This window comes from Limanda limanda, chromosome 4 (genome assembly GCF_963576545.1).
Source record: "Limanda limanda chromosome 4, fLimLim1.1, whole genome shotgun sequence".
NCBI classification, from domain to species: Eukaryota; Metazoa; Chordata; class Actinopteri; order Pleuronectiformes; family Pleuronectidae; genus Limanda; species Limanda limanda.
In genome coordinates this window covers 2,588,283-2,605,406 of record NC_083639.1, presented here as the reverse complement: position 1 = coordinate 2,605,406, position 17,124 = coordinate 2,588,283, and the positions used below count along the sequence as shown (strand labels likewise).

General features: G+C 41.3%; 2 protein-coding genes across 4 annotated transcripts in view; both read left to right on the top strand.

Moving 5' to 3' along the window:
- asic1b (acid-sensing (proton-gated) ion channel 1b) overlaps positions 1-4,264 on the top strand; it is a 146,047-nt gene extending 141,783 nt beyond the window's left edge. For both annotated transcript variants that reach the window (XM_061070269.1, XM_061070268.1), the window contains 4 exons: positions 1,567-1,658; positions 2,110-2,189; positions 3,431-3,532; positions 4,169-4,264. In XM_061070269.1, the coding sequence (XP_060926252.1) occupies positions 1,567-1,658; positions 2,110-2,189; positions 3,431-3,532; positions 4,169-4,264 (370 nt within the window). The remainder of the gene's footprint in view (positions 1-1,566; positions 1,659-2,109; positions 2,190-3,430; positions 3,533-4,168) is intronic.
- A 5,523-nt stretch (positions 4,265-9,787) lies between these two features.
- The window catches only part of smarcd1 (SWI/SNF related, matrix associated, actin dependent regulator of chromatin, subfamily d, member 1), a 320,795-nt gene continuing 313,458 nt past the window's right edge, over positions 9,788-17,124 (top strand). For both annotated transcript variants that reach the window (XR_009678172.1, XM_061069774.1), the window contains exons 1-7: positions 9,788-9,973; positions 13,089-13,267; positions 13,408-13,450; positions 14,391-14,513; positions 14,713-14,835; positions 15,482-15,598; positions 16,943-17,044. Coding sequence is in view for 1 of the 2 variants with exons in the window: in XM_061069774.1 (XP_060925757.1) it covers positions 9,788-9,973; positions 13,089-13,267; positions 13,408-13,450; positions 14,391-14,513; positions 14,713-14,835; positions 15,482-15,598; positions 16,943-17,044 (873 nt within the window). In the remaining variant the exon portion in view is untranslated. The remainder of the gene's footprint in view (positions 9,974-13,088; positions 13,268-13,407; positions 13,451-14,390; positions 14,514-14,712; positions 14,836-15,481; positions 15,599-16,942; positions 17,045-17,124) is intronic.

The following is a 17,124-nucleotide window of genomic DNA, read 5'->3' as shown; positions in this document are numbered from 1 at the left end:
TATTTGATTGAGGATCTCCAGTGTGTCGGCTCGAAGGCTGCACAGTAGCTGCTGTAACCAGATCACCCGCTCAACTCAAACCTGCATTTTTACTCATTGAGATAAGGAAATAGAGAATACAGCTTCCAGTCAAAGATTAACTGAATCAGCCAAGTACTGAGTGTGTCTTTGCCAAATCTACTGAAAAGCTCAAAGTAGTTCAGGGAAATACAGAGACGACACAATAACAGTTGAATCACAAACCCTCCCCTTCTGTCTTCTGAAGGTTTTCCCTGTGCACAGATGTGAGTTCATCCAGTCAAATTTTTTTTTATTGGCTGTATTTCCGAGCGAGTGTTTACTGGTGTGGAACTGACGTCTGTGGCAGTGCATCGTCTTTCCCTCGGGACCCATAACCACACGGCATTATGGGCTGTAACTGGGGGCAACTGGTTTGTTCCCATTGGGGTACATGGAAAAATTTAAGGAGTTTTAAGTGACAAGTCTAAACCATAGACTGTATAAAAAGATGGATGACATGACAGCTCCCAAAAAGTGAAATAAAATCATCTTTACGTCCCCTGGTGGCTGGCTGCACTTTAGGTCATAAACCCTGCCTCCTCCATGTTAGTGGATGGGACCAAAATATAAAGTCAAAGTACACGTTGGATATTTTTTCCTCAAAGATGGTTTCTTGTCAGTTCGGTAGTTCTCATCACTCTGATATATGTACAGGTGCTCGTTTTTCAGTACTTTTGGTTCCAATTCTTCATTTGATGTAATCAAAATGTCTGGAAAACTCATGATTGACAGCTGGAACTGAGTCATTACTGGTTGAGTGTGTATATCTCCACAATTTGCATAAAGTACTGGATGAATGCTTCAAATACAGTTGATAAATAATTCAAATGTTTTTTCAGGATGTGAATAAATAGCTGAGCTAAAGCGAAAAGTAATGAATGGCTGAAACAGCTAAAAGTCGGAAATATGAAGCACATGTGAAATAATTGTAATAATTGTGTAATAGCTCAAAAGAGTGAATAAACTGATGAAATATAATACTAGTAAATAGTTTTAAAAAGGTAGAGGGACTAATCGTTGAAATACCAAAACGATAATCAATAAACAGCTGAAAATAAAAGTTAAGTTAATAATGATCAACTTAAATATAAGCAGTAAACCAGCACCCCAAGCACAAAAAGGAAAGTACAAAGTAAATTTGAGGTTTTGATCTCGACTGCAGGGGGGAGCGGAGTCAGACTCACTCCTCAGAGAGGATATTCAGGAGTCAAAATAACAGCCTGCCGTGCCCAGGGCCTTTAAACTAATCCTGTCCTTTTTTCTTTCTGCTGAAGTAACAAGTTTGAAACTTTAACATGGTACAGACCCAAACAGCTCTCTTCATTTCCCTTGTATTCCTCAGTGACCTTCCCTTTGGGAAATTGCAACAGGTTATTTGCTAAACTTGATGCGTCGGCCCTGCTATCAGCAGGAAGTTGCAGTCGTCGTCTCCTCCTTTAAATCTCTGATGAGAGGAGATATCTGATAATGTGACTTATGACTGTGTGTTTCCCGCTCTGTTTACAGTGATAACATTCTGGTGCTGGATATCTACTTTGAAGCACTGAACTATGAGACCATTGAACAAAAGAAAGCCTATGAATTGGCCGGTCTTCTGGGTAAGGAGCTGGCTGTCTCAGGTCTCACTATGCAACATGGAAGATACTTTATTCAGAGTGACAGTAACACAAAGACTTGTGGCGTTATTGCGGCTTTTCATTTTAAAGTCTAAGTACATTTCTCATGAACTTTTCAATTTTACTCCACCACGTTTATCAGCAAATATCTGAACTTCTGATCTACTCCACTACATATTTACAGTGCATTGCTTTTAGTGCTCAAATATTTTGTATAAGTTATAATTAATGAGATTAGTTCACATCGTTAACATTAGACCCCGCCTCCTACAGCAGCACTCTCAAGTCGAAAAGTTATGTGATACTTTTACTTTAACTTGATACATCTTTGCATATTTCCATGTACTTTTACTTAAGTAAAATATGTGAGTGCTTACTCCACCACCGGTCAGTTATTAATTTACTATTTGTGATTTTTGATTGATCTTTCCAGGTGACATTGGAGGTCAGATGGGTCTTTTCATCGGAGCCAGCCTCCTCACCATCCTTGAACTCTTCGACTATCTATACGAGGTAGAATGTCTCATTTTAGAAAAACGTCTCGCATTATCTGGAGCCTTTTACTCTGATAAAAAATTTAAATCTGTGGTACAGTCAATGATGTAACACAACAGCCAGAGCTAGGCATATATCTTCTACACTTTGCCTGATGGGGCCAGACACTGTGTGTTTCATTTTGTCCTGTCCAGTATTGGACTGACAGTTTTTTCACACCAGTACGTGTTTTTGTTTGCATGACTAACACCGGCCTTCACAAGCCTGCACCTCATCTCTGTGACGTCCTCGCATCTTAGCTGCAGCAACGCTGAATACATTAACATTTTTGCTCTATTACGTTTTAGATTAGTCAGGACGTGTGTGTCTGTTCTCGTTAGGGTTACCCTGGGCTGTGTGGTTCTGCTTTACCTTCTCTTCTTCCAGAGACTTCTCTTTGCGTATGTTAGTCCTTGATTGAAGCTGCTGCAGGTGGACAGGATGAAAGGCAGCTGCAGCTTATGTGCCTTATCCAAGGAGAAACATGTTTATAGACGCATCAAATTGATCTCATTTGAGTCTCAGCTTCCTCGATCCTTCGGTCCGGCTCTGAAATATGTAAAGTAGCAAAAGGGAGAGGGCATTTTAATGCTCTCCGAAAACACGATGAACTGTTGTGCCACCTAGACAGTGCATGTCTCCGCCAAGGCTAATGCCAAGACTTACCATGGGAAAGAAAGTTGGAGAAAAAAACCTGGCTTCGCAAGTTTATTCAGATCTGCTCTGAATTTTACTGAGTTCTGACTTGGGTTATTCCCAACCCGTACACAAAATGTCCCGGATAGCGTTTTTTGCATAATCCTGCCAGACGGATAAACAAACTGGAAAAACACTCAGTAGAGCACAAACCTCCGCCGAGGCCCAATCGTCCCCTAAAATCCAATCAAGCTGCACCAACCAAAGTCCAAAATTTGACTATATATTTATTTAACCATTAATTATTCCCTGGGAAGTTTGTGATATTATTATTATTATTATTATGATTATTATTATTTTTATTATTATTATCTATGAAAATAAATTCCCGGTGCTGCCCCCTAATCCAGGTTTTTTCCAGGTTCTTCCATGTCACATCCTTTCACCAAGTTTCATGGAAATCTGTTGGGTTGTTTTTGCTTAATCTTGCTGACAAACAAACATAGAAACCATATAAGGTCACTGAGGTAATAATGTGTTTTGATCCCAGAAGGTCAGTGATGTCTTTGCTTGCCTATTTTCAGGTGATCAAGTATAAGATGTGCCGCTGCATGAAGAAGAAACACAAAGGCCACAACAACAACGACAGGGGAGCTGTGCTGAGCCTGGATGATGTGAAACGCCATGTCAGTAGGCAGCTGCTATGTACTATCACTGTGTCTCACTGAGGTGGTGATGGAGGGAAGGGAGAAGCAAACGGAGGAATTCGGGGAGGGGAGCAAAAGACTTGAGAGACACGAAAAGGGAGGGATTGGGATGTGAGGGAGCGAAACTTGAGAGAGAGAGAGAGAGAGAGAGAGAGAGAGGGAGAAGAGTAGGAGAGCGGAAAGTGGCTTGCATTTAATCAAAGCTGGGGGACAGGAGCAGCAGGGACAGTCTGGAATTAGAGCTTCAGAAGGTGTGACAGCTCACTTATTTCCAAGTGTAAATGCAGCTAGATCACTTTAATTATAAGTCAGAGCCCGAGCACAGAAACAGGGAAGGAGGAGCTGCTAATCTGAGCTGCTCGTGACTTTACTGGGGGTTTTTTCATTATTTTTCTGTGTAGTTGTCATGAATTAGCTTCCTCTCGCCTCCTGGCCCTGCTAGTTGCTCATGTCATGTGTTTTTATGACTAAGATTTTCTCCAATTTGTTCTGGACGTGATGCCACCTCCGCTGTGCTTTTTCCTTCCCTTTATCTCACCGCTTCATCCTCTGCTCATCACTTCTTCTTCATCCGCCTCCGTCCTCCATCTTACCATCTTTCTCTCTCGTTGTCAGGCTCCTTGCGAGACCCTGCGTACACCATCAACGTATCCTGGCAACATGCTACCTCATCACCCGGCCCAGGGTAACTTTGAAGACTTCACTTGCTGAGCAGACCCCGAGGTGGGAGCATCAAAGTGCGTGTTATGCAACCAAAGCCAACCACACAACAAGAACTATCCAACACGGGGGAAGTGCGAGGAACTCATACGAAGTCGAACAGAGGCACTTTGTTTTTCCTCGAAATGGAGGACAAATCCAAAACGACGAAAAAACTTTCACCCGGGGCCGAGTGGAGAGGATATCCCAAATATAAATCTGTCAGTTAACTCTTCTGTCTCTTCTGTGTTTTCCTCTGGAATACTGCCGCAAAGGATGCTCATGGAGGAACCTTGCCAACACGGACCTCTCTCTTTCAAAAGACAAAACAAGTGTAAAAAAATTAATAAATGAATAAGGGAAAATGTACAGTTATCTCACCATTATCAGAAAAAAAAAGAGCCCCCATGCCTTTATATATAAACACAGCAGAACACAACAGTTTCACACGCCACTGGCCTGCTGGTGGGACACACACCCATACTGCTTACCCCACTGTACATGTAGCAACATCTGTAACCGTTGCAGCGCTCTCCATGAAACAACAGCTGGACTTTGTGTAGTTTGTTTGCGAATGTATCTATGTTCCCAGTGAGTGTAGTCGGGGGTGTGGGGTGGGGTACTTTCAGGGGGGTCGTGGCGGCCGTGGTAGTGGTAGAGTTTGCATCATCTACCATTTAAAACCTGTACTGGTGAAGATTTCAGGTCTCATCATGTAAATGCATGCTTGTATTTGTCCAGTGCATGTTTTTTAGTTTCCTTTTTTCATTTTGAACATACATATAATTACCAAGTTTGCCTCAATGCTAGACAGATGATACATCCCATGTGTGTTTCCGTGTGCGTGAGTCTGTGTGTGTGTGTGCGTGTGTGTGCCAACATCCCTACTCGAGCAGGTACAGCGAGACTCTATTTTGCAACTGGATGAGCTGCAATTTAAATTTAATTTGTCATCCGTTTTCTTTTCTTTCCGTTTTCACATGTGCCAGATGAGTTAAAGCGTCTTCATTCGACTTCATTTCTTCTTATCTCGACTCCTGGATGAGGTGACGTCGTTTTTTCGTTCTTTGTTTGTGGGGGTTTTAAATTTTATTTCTGTATCTGTATTCTAGTTGCAAACGTCTTATCAAAGCACAATACCGCCAGTATGTAGAGGTGATGTAAAGAAAATGTACTATTCTTCTTGATATATTGTCATATTATTAATATCGTATTGATCCAACAGTTTTTTCGGTTGTTTCTTTCTTTCATATAAAACATATTCAGTATTGCCTGGGAATCCTGTCTTCATCCTCCAGGTAAAAGACTGGTCCATTTAGTTATCGCAGCATAAATAAAATGTAAATATCATCTCATCTGTGAATTTTTCTTCTCTAAAGCCTTCGTTTGTCTTTTTTTTGGGCAAAGCAATGTATTTTTTTCAACTTCAAATGCTGTGCAAATGTTCATTAGTAATCATGAGTAGCCCTCAGAAAATTTGACTGAGAATTCCACACTTCATCCGAGACGTGTCGCTATCTCTGGTTCCTCCAATCAACATGTTATCGAGTGTTTTGCTTCATACAACGATTTCTTGGAATTGAATCAGCATTACGTGAAGGGGTTTGAGGGCAGGAGGCTGCTAATAACTAGATATTTCTTATCTGCTTCAGCCGTTCATTTTTGCTGCAGTTCAACAGCTTCAAGCAGCAACATTGACATTTTGGGAGCCTCGTGCTCTTGAAATGTAATTATACTTTCAGCTGCTGTACGACACAGGGATGGATGAAAGACGTCCCACACGGCCGATACAAATTTTTAAGAAGATTGTCAATAAACCAGCAGCCGCATATTCTACTTCTCGTGTATGCTACTGTACATGTGTAGCTGCCGAGTGCCATGCTCCTGTTTAAACAAGCAGCGTGGTGATGAATGACTCTGTTAATATTAGAGCCCAGTTATTCGCCCTTACACATGGTCGGCCCCAAATATCCTGTTCGCTCCTCAGTCCCCCCCATGTGACTCCGCGGCTACCAGACATTAAGGGTTGTTCTGTGACTGAGGAGGAGTTTACTTTTGCCTTATCATTTTTTCGTGGTGTCTGTGAGTGGGAAACCAAACTTCAACATTGTTCATCAAATGTGAGGGTGCATTCATTTTTTATTATTCAGAGGAGAAACCTCAGCTGGTTACCACACATTAGTAACCAAGTGTTAAAGCTCCCGGGAGCCAGCTCCAACATCCCAGCCAAGACTTTCTTCTTTCCCTTTTTTTTTTAATGTTTGAAACAAGAAGGGTTTTTTCGTTATTTTCTGTTGTACCTGCCAAGTAGACAAATTAATCAAAAAAATAAAAGTTGATGCTGTTCATTTCCTGCTGGCATTTGTGTCTTTGTCTCGGTGACAGCCACGAGTCAGGAGATTACAGGCTGGGTCAGGATACAGGAGAGCTGCCGCCCGGTGACATAAATCCTGCAGAAGATGCTTGTTGCATCCTGATCAGGCTCCTGGGGAAAAGCAGGTGGGAGGAGAGGAGACAAACTGGAAATCTCTTTAAGTAAATCTGAATTCACAAAGATTTCCACCAGTTAATTGTTGTTACCAGATCCAGAAGTTTCCTCATCTGTGCTCTGTGGATGAGGTTGAATCATTTGCACTCATTTCACCTTCTAATGCAAACATGAGAGATTGACTCCCTCCTTGTTTTCACCTTGTCTGCAGCCAGTCGGTGGACGGTATAGAAACCAGCTACCGTGATGAAATCGGTCCCAAACTGTCGTAAACGGATGTAACACCCTCAGCTAATCACCACAAGCATCTGTGTGATATTTACTTGGGGGGTCATATTCATGCAGGGAACTTCTTATGATTGTTGTTTTATTTTAATGAGGGTTGTTGGGAGGATGTCTGCACCCACATCTGTCACTTTAATCAGGCCGGCTGCTGTCACCCAACATGTGCTCAGACTCAGGATCTTTATAGACCAGAGGTATAATTTCCTCCTAATCCTATTGTCACGTCTTGTTATCAACATCAACAAGGATATTACACTCCTGTTGCACAATCCCTCAATATGCTGTCCAGTGTGTATTGTGAGTTTCAGTCATTAAATGAACACAAATACAAAATTCATCTAGTTTGGGGCTCGTGTAGTAGTAAACTGTATCTAGAACAAATGGTTTTGGCATAGTGTTTGTGTTTATTTAATATTACCCTTCAGTTAATTAACCTTCATTTTCAGTTTTTAAGTATGTGATTATTTATGACTTTTATGATCAGTGTTCTCTCTGCTCCACCACATGTACATCAGTCCCTTAAACATAGCTGGTCTTTTAATTTAATTATTCCCTGAGAAATTGGAGAAAATGTCGAAAAATACAATGTTAGAGAAAGTGAAGTAAAATTGTGAATGCAGGACTTCATGTAACTGAGTAATTCTACTACTATTGCTCAAGTAAACCACTTAATACTTTTTCCTTCACTGCCCCACCCTAGTTTACGAGACTATACTAACACTGGGTCAAAATAACTTAAAATAACTCATTGCATATGAGATCAGGGAGGAATATGACTCAAAGTGTTACATTTTGATGCAGTGGTTCTCAGTTGTTATTATAAGACTGTGATATAATATTAGATCTAAAGTTACGGTACAGAAATAAATATTTAAAGTAGAACTGACACTCCAGCTTGTCTCTGTGCTCTTTCTCCAGCCTTCATGTCATGTGAGTCACGTCAGTGGTATAAATTTATCCTGTCAGATCTGTCAGTGCAATTAGGATGCTCAGCCATTTGTCAGAGATAAGGCCGCGGCCGGGCTCCTCTGGGCTCCACTTTACATTCAGCTCGTTAAGGGGATTAATAATTATAGCGCAGTCAAATTTCACAACACAGAAAGACGCCATATGAGATTTGGAGACTGGAGTCCGCCTGATTTGTCCTTTCATTTGTTTAAAGTGTGAACCCCGGCTCATTTGTTAAATATCAGGCTGTCAGGAGGCGGACAAAGGACAAACCTAATCAGCTGTCATCGCACACACAAAGGATGTAGAATCCTCTCTGGAGATTTGAAGAACAATGCAGTGGATCAGATGCTCCAGATTCCTATAAATGTGGAATTTGCGACACTTTGTTCAGAAATACACAATGTGTCCCCCGTCCTCCCTCATCTGACTCGCAGGATCACACACTGATCAAACACAAACAGGCTATGCAAACAGATGGGATGCCGTGTTCAGTACTGTTGTAGCTCCGTACTAATTGGAGGGAGAAGTGTAATGACATCAAAGTTTGGAAACAAGAAAGTGTTGGATTCCTTGTGCACGACCCCAGCTGCTTACACACTCAAACAGAAACCACCACACAGACTCAACATCATCTCTCACTGGCTCGCTAATGTAACAATGATGACGATGTAGATTTGAAGGTCATTAAAAACCGTTTAACTTTAAAAATCCATCCTGTCAGAGAGGTGCAAATTAACAAGGTCGGAGTTAAATCACTTATTTATGAACCAATGCTGTGATGAGAGAAATTAACAAAATATTGAAACGAATTTATTTTGATTTGTGGTTTTTGTGATAACTTGTTTCATATGTGGACATGAGGCATCGACAAATTCAAGCATTGGAAAACCAAAAGTTCCCACTTATACAATATAAACTTTTGCCGCTGTTAATACTTTCTATGTTGTAATCGTTCACAGGTAAAGATTAAACAAAGTCATTATATCCATACAGGTCTATACTAATGTTTTAAACACGATTATTATCATATCACGTTGCAGCATCAAATAATTAATTGTGTCTCTTGTTCTTCGCTCTATGTGCAACGACCTGGACATGCTGCATGATTTTCCGAATTTGGGATCAATAAAGTACATCTATCTATCTATGCATATGTCTATATATCCAACCATCTATCCATCTATCTGTCCATATTAATACTTTACATTTAAATATTAAATTTAGCTGACGCTTTTATCCAAAGCGACTTACAATAAGTGCATTCAACCCCGAGGGTGCAAACCCAGACAAACAAGAATCAAGAATGTACAATTTCTTCAAAAATAAAGTAAAACTACAAAGTGCTGTAAGTAAGTGCCACTTACGTGCTCAAAATTGTTAGTTTCAAAATGTTATTCAAGGTATAGTCGGAAGAGGTATGCTTTTTACTTTGCTGCGGAAGATGTGTAAACTTTCTGATGACAGGATTTCGATGGGGAGCTCATTCCATCATTTAGGAGCCGGGACAGCAAACTGTTCTGATTTTGATGAGTGTTTAATACTTGAATTTTGAATGCAGGACTTTTACATGTAACATTAGTTTTAAATGTATATGTTTGTATTTTGTCGATAGAAAAAGATTTGTGTCTTCCACCGGGAATTTAATGAGATTCTGCTAAATCATTTTTTTTTCCAATAATCAATAACCAGCTCAGTGTTGCTGCAGTACCCTAGCCCTCCAGCAGGGGGCACCGAGCCTCCGCAGCCACTTCCCGCGGCTCAGCTCTCGCGATAACTCGGCTGCTCCACCGGCGGCGTCATTCACAGAGGAGATGGCGGCCAGAGGCGGTTTCCAGACGATACCTCCGGGTGGCGGCGGCGGAGCAATGGGACCTGGACCCCCGATACCGGGTGTGGGACCAGGCATGGGGCCGGGGACTCCCTCGGGAAGGATGGGCCCGTCGTCGGCCGCGCAGAACCACATGTACCGCTCCCCGATGCCCGGGCCTGGATACCCGGTGAGATATCGCTCCATCTTGGCTCCTGACGTGTTAGCCTGTCCGCTAGAACAAAGCCTCCCCACCGCTGCTGCTTTGTCACTGGCGGCTAGCTTCCACCTCTGGGCCCCGGCTCCCCTCGACCCACCGCCCGGTCGAGGAGCAGCTAAACCCCGCCACCGGCACGTACACACAGGGACCACTTTGACCGAGTGTGAGAGTTTGTTCGCCGGTTTGAATCCGCCGAACCTCCCGCCTGCTAGCGTTAAAGCTTAGCTAGCTAGTTAGTCACGGTAGCCCAATTAGCTCCGTTGGCTAACGAGGCTAGCTTTCCAGTTTACTGCTCGGTTCTCTTTACTGAAAACAAACCATTAACTATCGGAAGTCATTTAAATTAATACTAGCTCGACAAAGTGAGCTTCTGATATCTGGTGGTTTTTGACTTTGCGGAGTTTGTTTGCAGGAGAAAGTTTAAAAGGCTCGCACAGCTCCGTGGTTCGTTGTGCAGATTCTGAATGAGTCGATGCTAATCCTCAGATATAAACAGATCACAGGAGGGACTCGAACCAGGACCAGGTGGTACAGTCTGTTAAAGACAGATCACCCGCTGGAGCTCTTCAATTTGTCTTTTCCCTGCATGTAGTGAAGCTGCAGGCTGCTGGAGGTATTACACGTCCACGCAACTAGTCCAAGATGGTCACTCCATAAAAGTCAATTACATGACTTTGATCCTACTTGTTCAGTTAAGTCATCAACCGACAGAGACAATAAATAGCCAGTGTATTGGTTTTGTTTTATTTTAAGTCATTCAAACTTTAAGGTGTGTTGTTCTAACTTCTCAAATAGGACTTTTCCCTCATTATTACCACAGGATGAACATCTGAGGGAAGTCGATGTTGTAGTTCCGATAAGTAGAAGAGCGGATTCATGGAAGAGATGAAAGTCTTTTGTGACGAGTAGTCTACTGCAGACTTCTTGCTCTCTGGAGTTATAACAGGATCTGTTCAAAGTATTTATCCATTTTCCATTTGTTTTACTCTGCACTTGAAATGAAAAGAAACTCCTTTGTCAGGGAGGTTCATTGAAACATTCAATTTTATAAAAGTACCCTGATCGTATGTAAAAGATTTCTACTACTATTGTCATTGAATTAATCAGAGTAACACCCAACCCTTCCTTCTTATGCAAACATCAAAACCCATAAATACATAGGGTAAGGGTTAATGTTCATTTCACATTTTTAACCACTGGACACAAGATGTCTCCCACTTCACACGTGCTGTGCATCTAGAAAATATTTAGACCTCTTCGGCTTTTAAAAAAAATGTAAATTCTTCATCAACGACTGGCTTTCAGTAAGAAGAAACGTTTTGCCTTTTGCAGACACATCTGAAACTAATTGACAATTTCTCCAGATGCAATTTTAACAAAGTACATTTTAGAGCTGAGGGGGTTTAAAACCTTGACCTACACATTATTGTCACGATGTTGGTGGATTTGTCCGTGTGCGATTTTGGGATTATAACTATAAATCTGATCTTTTGTGCAGTGTTTTCATTAGACTTGCATCCTATAGTGGATCATTAGTGATCTCCAGCTAATATACTGTTTCATAGAATCATGACAAAAATCAGGTCGTCAATGCTGATCTGCAGGGGTTGAAGTGTTTGCTGCCTAGCTACTGGCAGCCTGAAGCACGAGTGAAAGGATAGTGTATATTTTTTTTCTCCAGCAGCCTTGACTGCTGTCAGTCTTACGAGCTGCCTTTCACCACGTAGTCAAAGAGGATTCCGTACCCTGAATACTGCTGAACTCGAGTTGTTCTCGGGTAAACCAAGGTTGTGCTGATGTATTGTGTGAAAAGCACTTAATGATCAACATACGGTCCCTTTTCTGCCCACACTGCGCTTTGTGGAAAAGGTAGAGCACAAACATCCACCCCGTGCTGTTGACAAGCCAATGTCCGTCACTCTTCCTCCCCTCCACCCTTTCACCACCGCCTGAGGAGATAGTCCCTTAAATTATCTATCATTTGTCAGATTGGCTCCTGGAGGGAACACTGCAGTCAGAGATTTTTCATTCATCGGCTTCTTCTCGCCCGCACTCATGCAGTCAGGTGCACAGAGTCGCCTCTTTGAGTTTTTAGCACACGGTTTGGTGAGTTGGTCTCAGTGTTTGTTCGGCTTTTACTCGTTGGAATGAGTTTGCGTGCACGTTGCTGCTGCCTCTTGTTGTAGGACAATCGATGTTCCAGGCAGATGTGTCTTTAATGAAAAAAAGAACATCTTGTTTTAATTCTGTTTGGTGAATTATTTGACATGAGCCAATGTGCTGCTTATGTGTTGTTGCTTATTCACATTTCAGCACTGAATCGTTTTGTGTTATCGAATCCTTTGTCTTATAGCAGATATGACCACCATATTAGACAAAACACGTACAGAGTAAAGTGAAAGGATGTGAGGATCGTGGCTATTAATCTGCCTTTTTCTTTCCCTCAAACGCCATTTCAAGGCTCTCATCACACACGCTGACCTTGGAAATGCAGGGTGCTTTACAAATGAGCCGTTTTGTTCTTTCACCGTTTCAGGCGTTTTTTTAGATTCACTGCAACTCGCGGACCCGTAAATTAAAATGGAAATGCACACATTAATTACTAGAAATTATTCCTCTTAGGAGGCATGATGATTAAGATTCACTCTAAGCGAACAGGGTGTTTCACATCTCTGAGCACGCATCCATTCCTCTTTTTGAAAAATGGTTTTCAAGAAGTGTTTAGTGAAAAGTGATTAAAACTTCAGGACAGTGTCCAGTTAACAGAAATTTACCTCCAGCTAAATTGCTCGTGTTTGAGTGGGGCACTTTCAAAGATTGTGACCTCTTTGTGTGGGTCGGGACAACGGTTTAAAGTTGGAATATTATTCATATTTTGAGTTATGGACCGGTGCAGAGCAGATTCCTGCACCCGAGGCGGAAAATACGAAACACTGGCGGAGTCTGTTTCACATCTGCAATACCTCAAAGCAGATGATCAGATATTTCTGTGCTCCAGATTTAGTGGCTGTAAAAAGAATCCCCAGAAAGTATTGTCTTTGTGTTTTTCTTACGATAGTAATTTTGACTTGTCTTTTCTGTGCAGAGACCGGGCATGCCCCCCTCCAGCCGTATGACCCCTCAGGGACCAGCCATGGGGCCCCCAGGATACGGCAACAGCCCTGTTTCTCGCCCTGGGATGCCTGGTGTGATGGACCCGTCTCGTAAGAGGCCAGCCCCTCAGCAGATTCAGCAGGTTCAGCAGCAGCAGAACCGCAACCAGCAGTAAGCCCCCCCCCCCAGCCCCTTGTTATGAGTCTTTGTTACATTACTGTTGCAGAGTCTTCACCTCCGGATGAGGAGAGAATGCACAGAGCTGCCTGACTCACTCTCAAACATCTTGCTTTGTTAATTTGTTTTTACAGCACAAAGAAGAAGAAGATGGCTGATAAAATTCTACCTCAAAGGGTGAGTATTAGTCAAATTCCTCTGAACAGAAATCCATTTATTTTGGCCTTGCGTGTGTTGGAGAGATTATATTTGTAAGTCCATTCGAATGTAAATTCAGATGCTTCAAAAAAGGGTTGTTCCTGAGAGCTGTGTTCAACGTCCTAGGAGTGTTTGCACTTCACAGTATCGTCAGTGTACTTTGAGTGGACTGCATTTATCTGGTCCTTTTCCAGTCTTATCGAGAGCTCAAACCTTACCCACTTTACAATATTGGTTATATTCACACTCGCAGTCATATAGACGGTGCTGTACATACAGTGTTTAACAGGAACCAGGGATCAAACCATTAACCTTCTTAGTGGGTGACCACACTACCTCCAGGTTTCCTCAAAACTGCCATTAAAAGTTATTAAAACATCTTGTATTACATTTACAAAGGTGTTGAATATTCTTTCTAGCCTGCTGTGGGAATTAATGTTCCCTATAAAAATATGTGTGCGATTTGACCAAAATCCTGGGAAATCTCAAAGTCGTGCAAAATACTTCCTGAACATTGTGCTGATCTGTTGCAGTGACTGGAAGCACATGTTTAATGTAATTGCTGCGAAAGAAGGTTCAACCAGTTATTACATCCAATGATTCACTTACTTTCTCCTCCAGCATTGTGAATATTTAATGCCCATGATCAATGCAGACACATTAGCTCAAGCTTATCTTATTACCTTGAGCATCACTGCAAAGAACCAGATAATTTAGCCGGGTTCACAAACCTTTTCTCATCACTAATGCACAGCTCCTCTTTGAGATACAGAGTAACTAGATAAATTGCTGCCATAACGTTTAAGAATCAATACATAAGGATATGGTTGATAACTGACAGGGAATTTCTTGAGGCGTAATCTCTTGTACTTGTTTAATGTTGCTCCAGTTGTTACAAGTATCTTCTCTATTGTTCCAGATCAGGGAACTGGTCCCAGAGTCTCAGGCTTATATGGATCTGCTGGCTTTTGAGAGGAAGCTGGACCAGACCATCATGCGCAAAAGGCTGGACATCCAAGAAGCCCTCAAGAGGCCCATCAAGGTACGGTTTCATTTAACTCTTGACTGCCTCATACTCTCCTGTTCGAACCTTAAATACATTTTAAAGTCATATAGCAGTTTCCGTTAAAGAAACCTAAGGTTGGCCACTAGAGTTATTTATCAATATAGATATCAAGCCAGTGTTGAGTGATAGAAACGTATGAATTTAAAGTGAGTTTGCCTTGACTGATTGTTTTTAGCAAAAGAGGAAGCTTCGGATCTTCATATCGAACACCTTCAACCCTGCCAAGCCGGATGCCGAGGACGGAGAAGGCACAGTTGCATCGTGGGAGCTGCGTGTTGAAGGACGTCTGCTGGAAGATGTAAGCTAATTTAAACACTGCACATTTTATTTCCCAAGTTGTGACTGTTGTCTAATTTAAACATACTTGTGTGTGTCTAATTCAATATGTCATACTGTAGGATGTACTATCTAGTGGGTACTAACAAAAGAACCATTTTTCAGTTTTGCATCATTTTTTCATTAAGTTGTCATAAATGGTTATTTGTAATGGAGCCTCTTTCCCTCCAGTTCCTTGTAATATTTATATAGCAGTGGTTTAAGCTAATATCTTTCTCTTCCATTACGCTTTCTTCAGACAAATTAAAAAGATAAAGCACCAAATAACTCACTGGGACTCGTAGTGCTTCTGTCTGTTTCATTTTGCCCTTCAGTTTAATAAAGAGACAAATCAGATATTGGAGAATTCCCTCTCTAGGCATAATTTGGTGGCAGTTTGGTGTATTTGAATATTAAACAGATATTTTCTCTTATGTTTATTTAATTGTTTGTCATAACTATTTAATCCTTGGTATAACGACAAAATATTTCTTGTGTTGATTATGATTTAGATCAAATGCTTCACTTCACTGGAGCGACCAGACATACATATTGCACTGATAATTCAAACCAAATAGCTGCATTTATTTCCGAAAACATGAATAACATGAATAACCTGTGTTTTGCAGACAGCCGTGTCCAAGTATGAAGCCACCAAACAGAAGAGGAAGTTTTCTTCTTTCTTCAAGTCCCTGGTGATTGAGTTGGACAAGGACCTTTATGGACCAGATAATCACCTTGTGGAAGTAAGATCACTCACTGTGTATCTCAGTATGTACGTCTGATGTATGTATATATATATATATATAATATATACCGAGATAAGTACAATTCTATAATAATTAGGGGTGCAACGATTAGTCGACGTCGTCGACAAAAATCGATGACAAGAATAGTCGCCGACGAATTTACTAGTCGATGATTCGTTGGTTACGTCATAGCACGTGTTTTCGTGCCGTGCAGTTGAACTAAACGTCGTTTTACCGGAGGTGCTGATGAAAGCAGCTGAGGAGTGAGCCATCTCGCTCCCTTCCTATCTCTGAAAGTCGCGCATGTGCAATAGCGTCAAAACACGGAGCAATGCCGGCCTCCGCTGCAGCAGCATCGCGTACCAGAAAGTAAACTGTTCGGGAGAACTTCACCCGTAACAGCCCGAAAAAAAACTACCTTCAGTATTTGTTGCAGCGGACCTCCTCTCCATGGAAGCAGGAAACGTGCATGTGAGGAGGAGGAGTCACGTGTGACATCGTAACGGAGACAATGCGGACTCGCCTCCGTTACGATGTTATATATACACATTCTGTGCGCAGGATTATAGCATCCATTACAAAAATATGGTTTAAACTTTTTATTAACAAGTTTAAAAGCGAATTGTTATCCTATTGCCTGACAAACGCCTTTTATTAATCATAATTATTTAGTCAGAAGAAGACTGTAGTTTCGTTTGTTGTTTTTATTAATGTTACTTTCCCTGTCATTTTTGTTAACAGGAAAAATGAATACTTGATTTTTAATTTATTTGTTTTATTAGCACTTTGCCTGTACTTGCTTTTAAATGGACAAAAACTTGATTTTTCGTTGCTTTTGTGTCAACAGTACCCTTATATGCAACAAGGTTTATTTAAAGACATTTTTTTGGAATGAAGTAACAATCTTTTGTGCCTTTATTTTCAGTCATCACATGCCTCGAACAACCTCAAGCTAAATTTAAAAGCTGTTTGCTAAATAAGAGCAATTGAGAATTTGTGTCATTCATAATCCGATTAGTCGATTAATCGTTTCAATAATCGGTGACTAATCGACTATCAGAATAGTCGTAAGTTGCAGCCCTAATAATAATAAATAATTTAATAATACCACTATGGCATTGTGAAAAAATCTGGTATTGTATTAGCATAAAATTAAACTCTAATGTCGAATTGGAAGAAATGCTGCATTGGATTAGTGGTCACTGATTTTATGTTCAATACATCCTTTCATGTTCAATTAACGCTGAGGATCTTTTGTAATTGTTCCACTAAATGGAAGAATATCTGTTCATAAACTGATCAGTAAATTCTTGTTAGTAAAATGTCCGTCATCTCTTTTAGTGGCACAGGACCGCCACCACCCAGGAGACTGATGGTTTCCAGGTGAAGAGGCCAGGTGATGTCGGTGTTCGCTGCACCGTCCTCCTCATGCTTGACTACCAGGTAAATGCTCAGTGGTTTTTTCCGTCTGTCAAAACATTGACCAATTTGCCAGTCACAATGGACCGTGACATATATTTAAA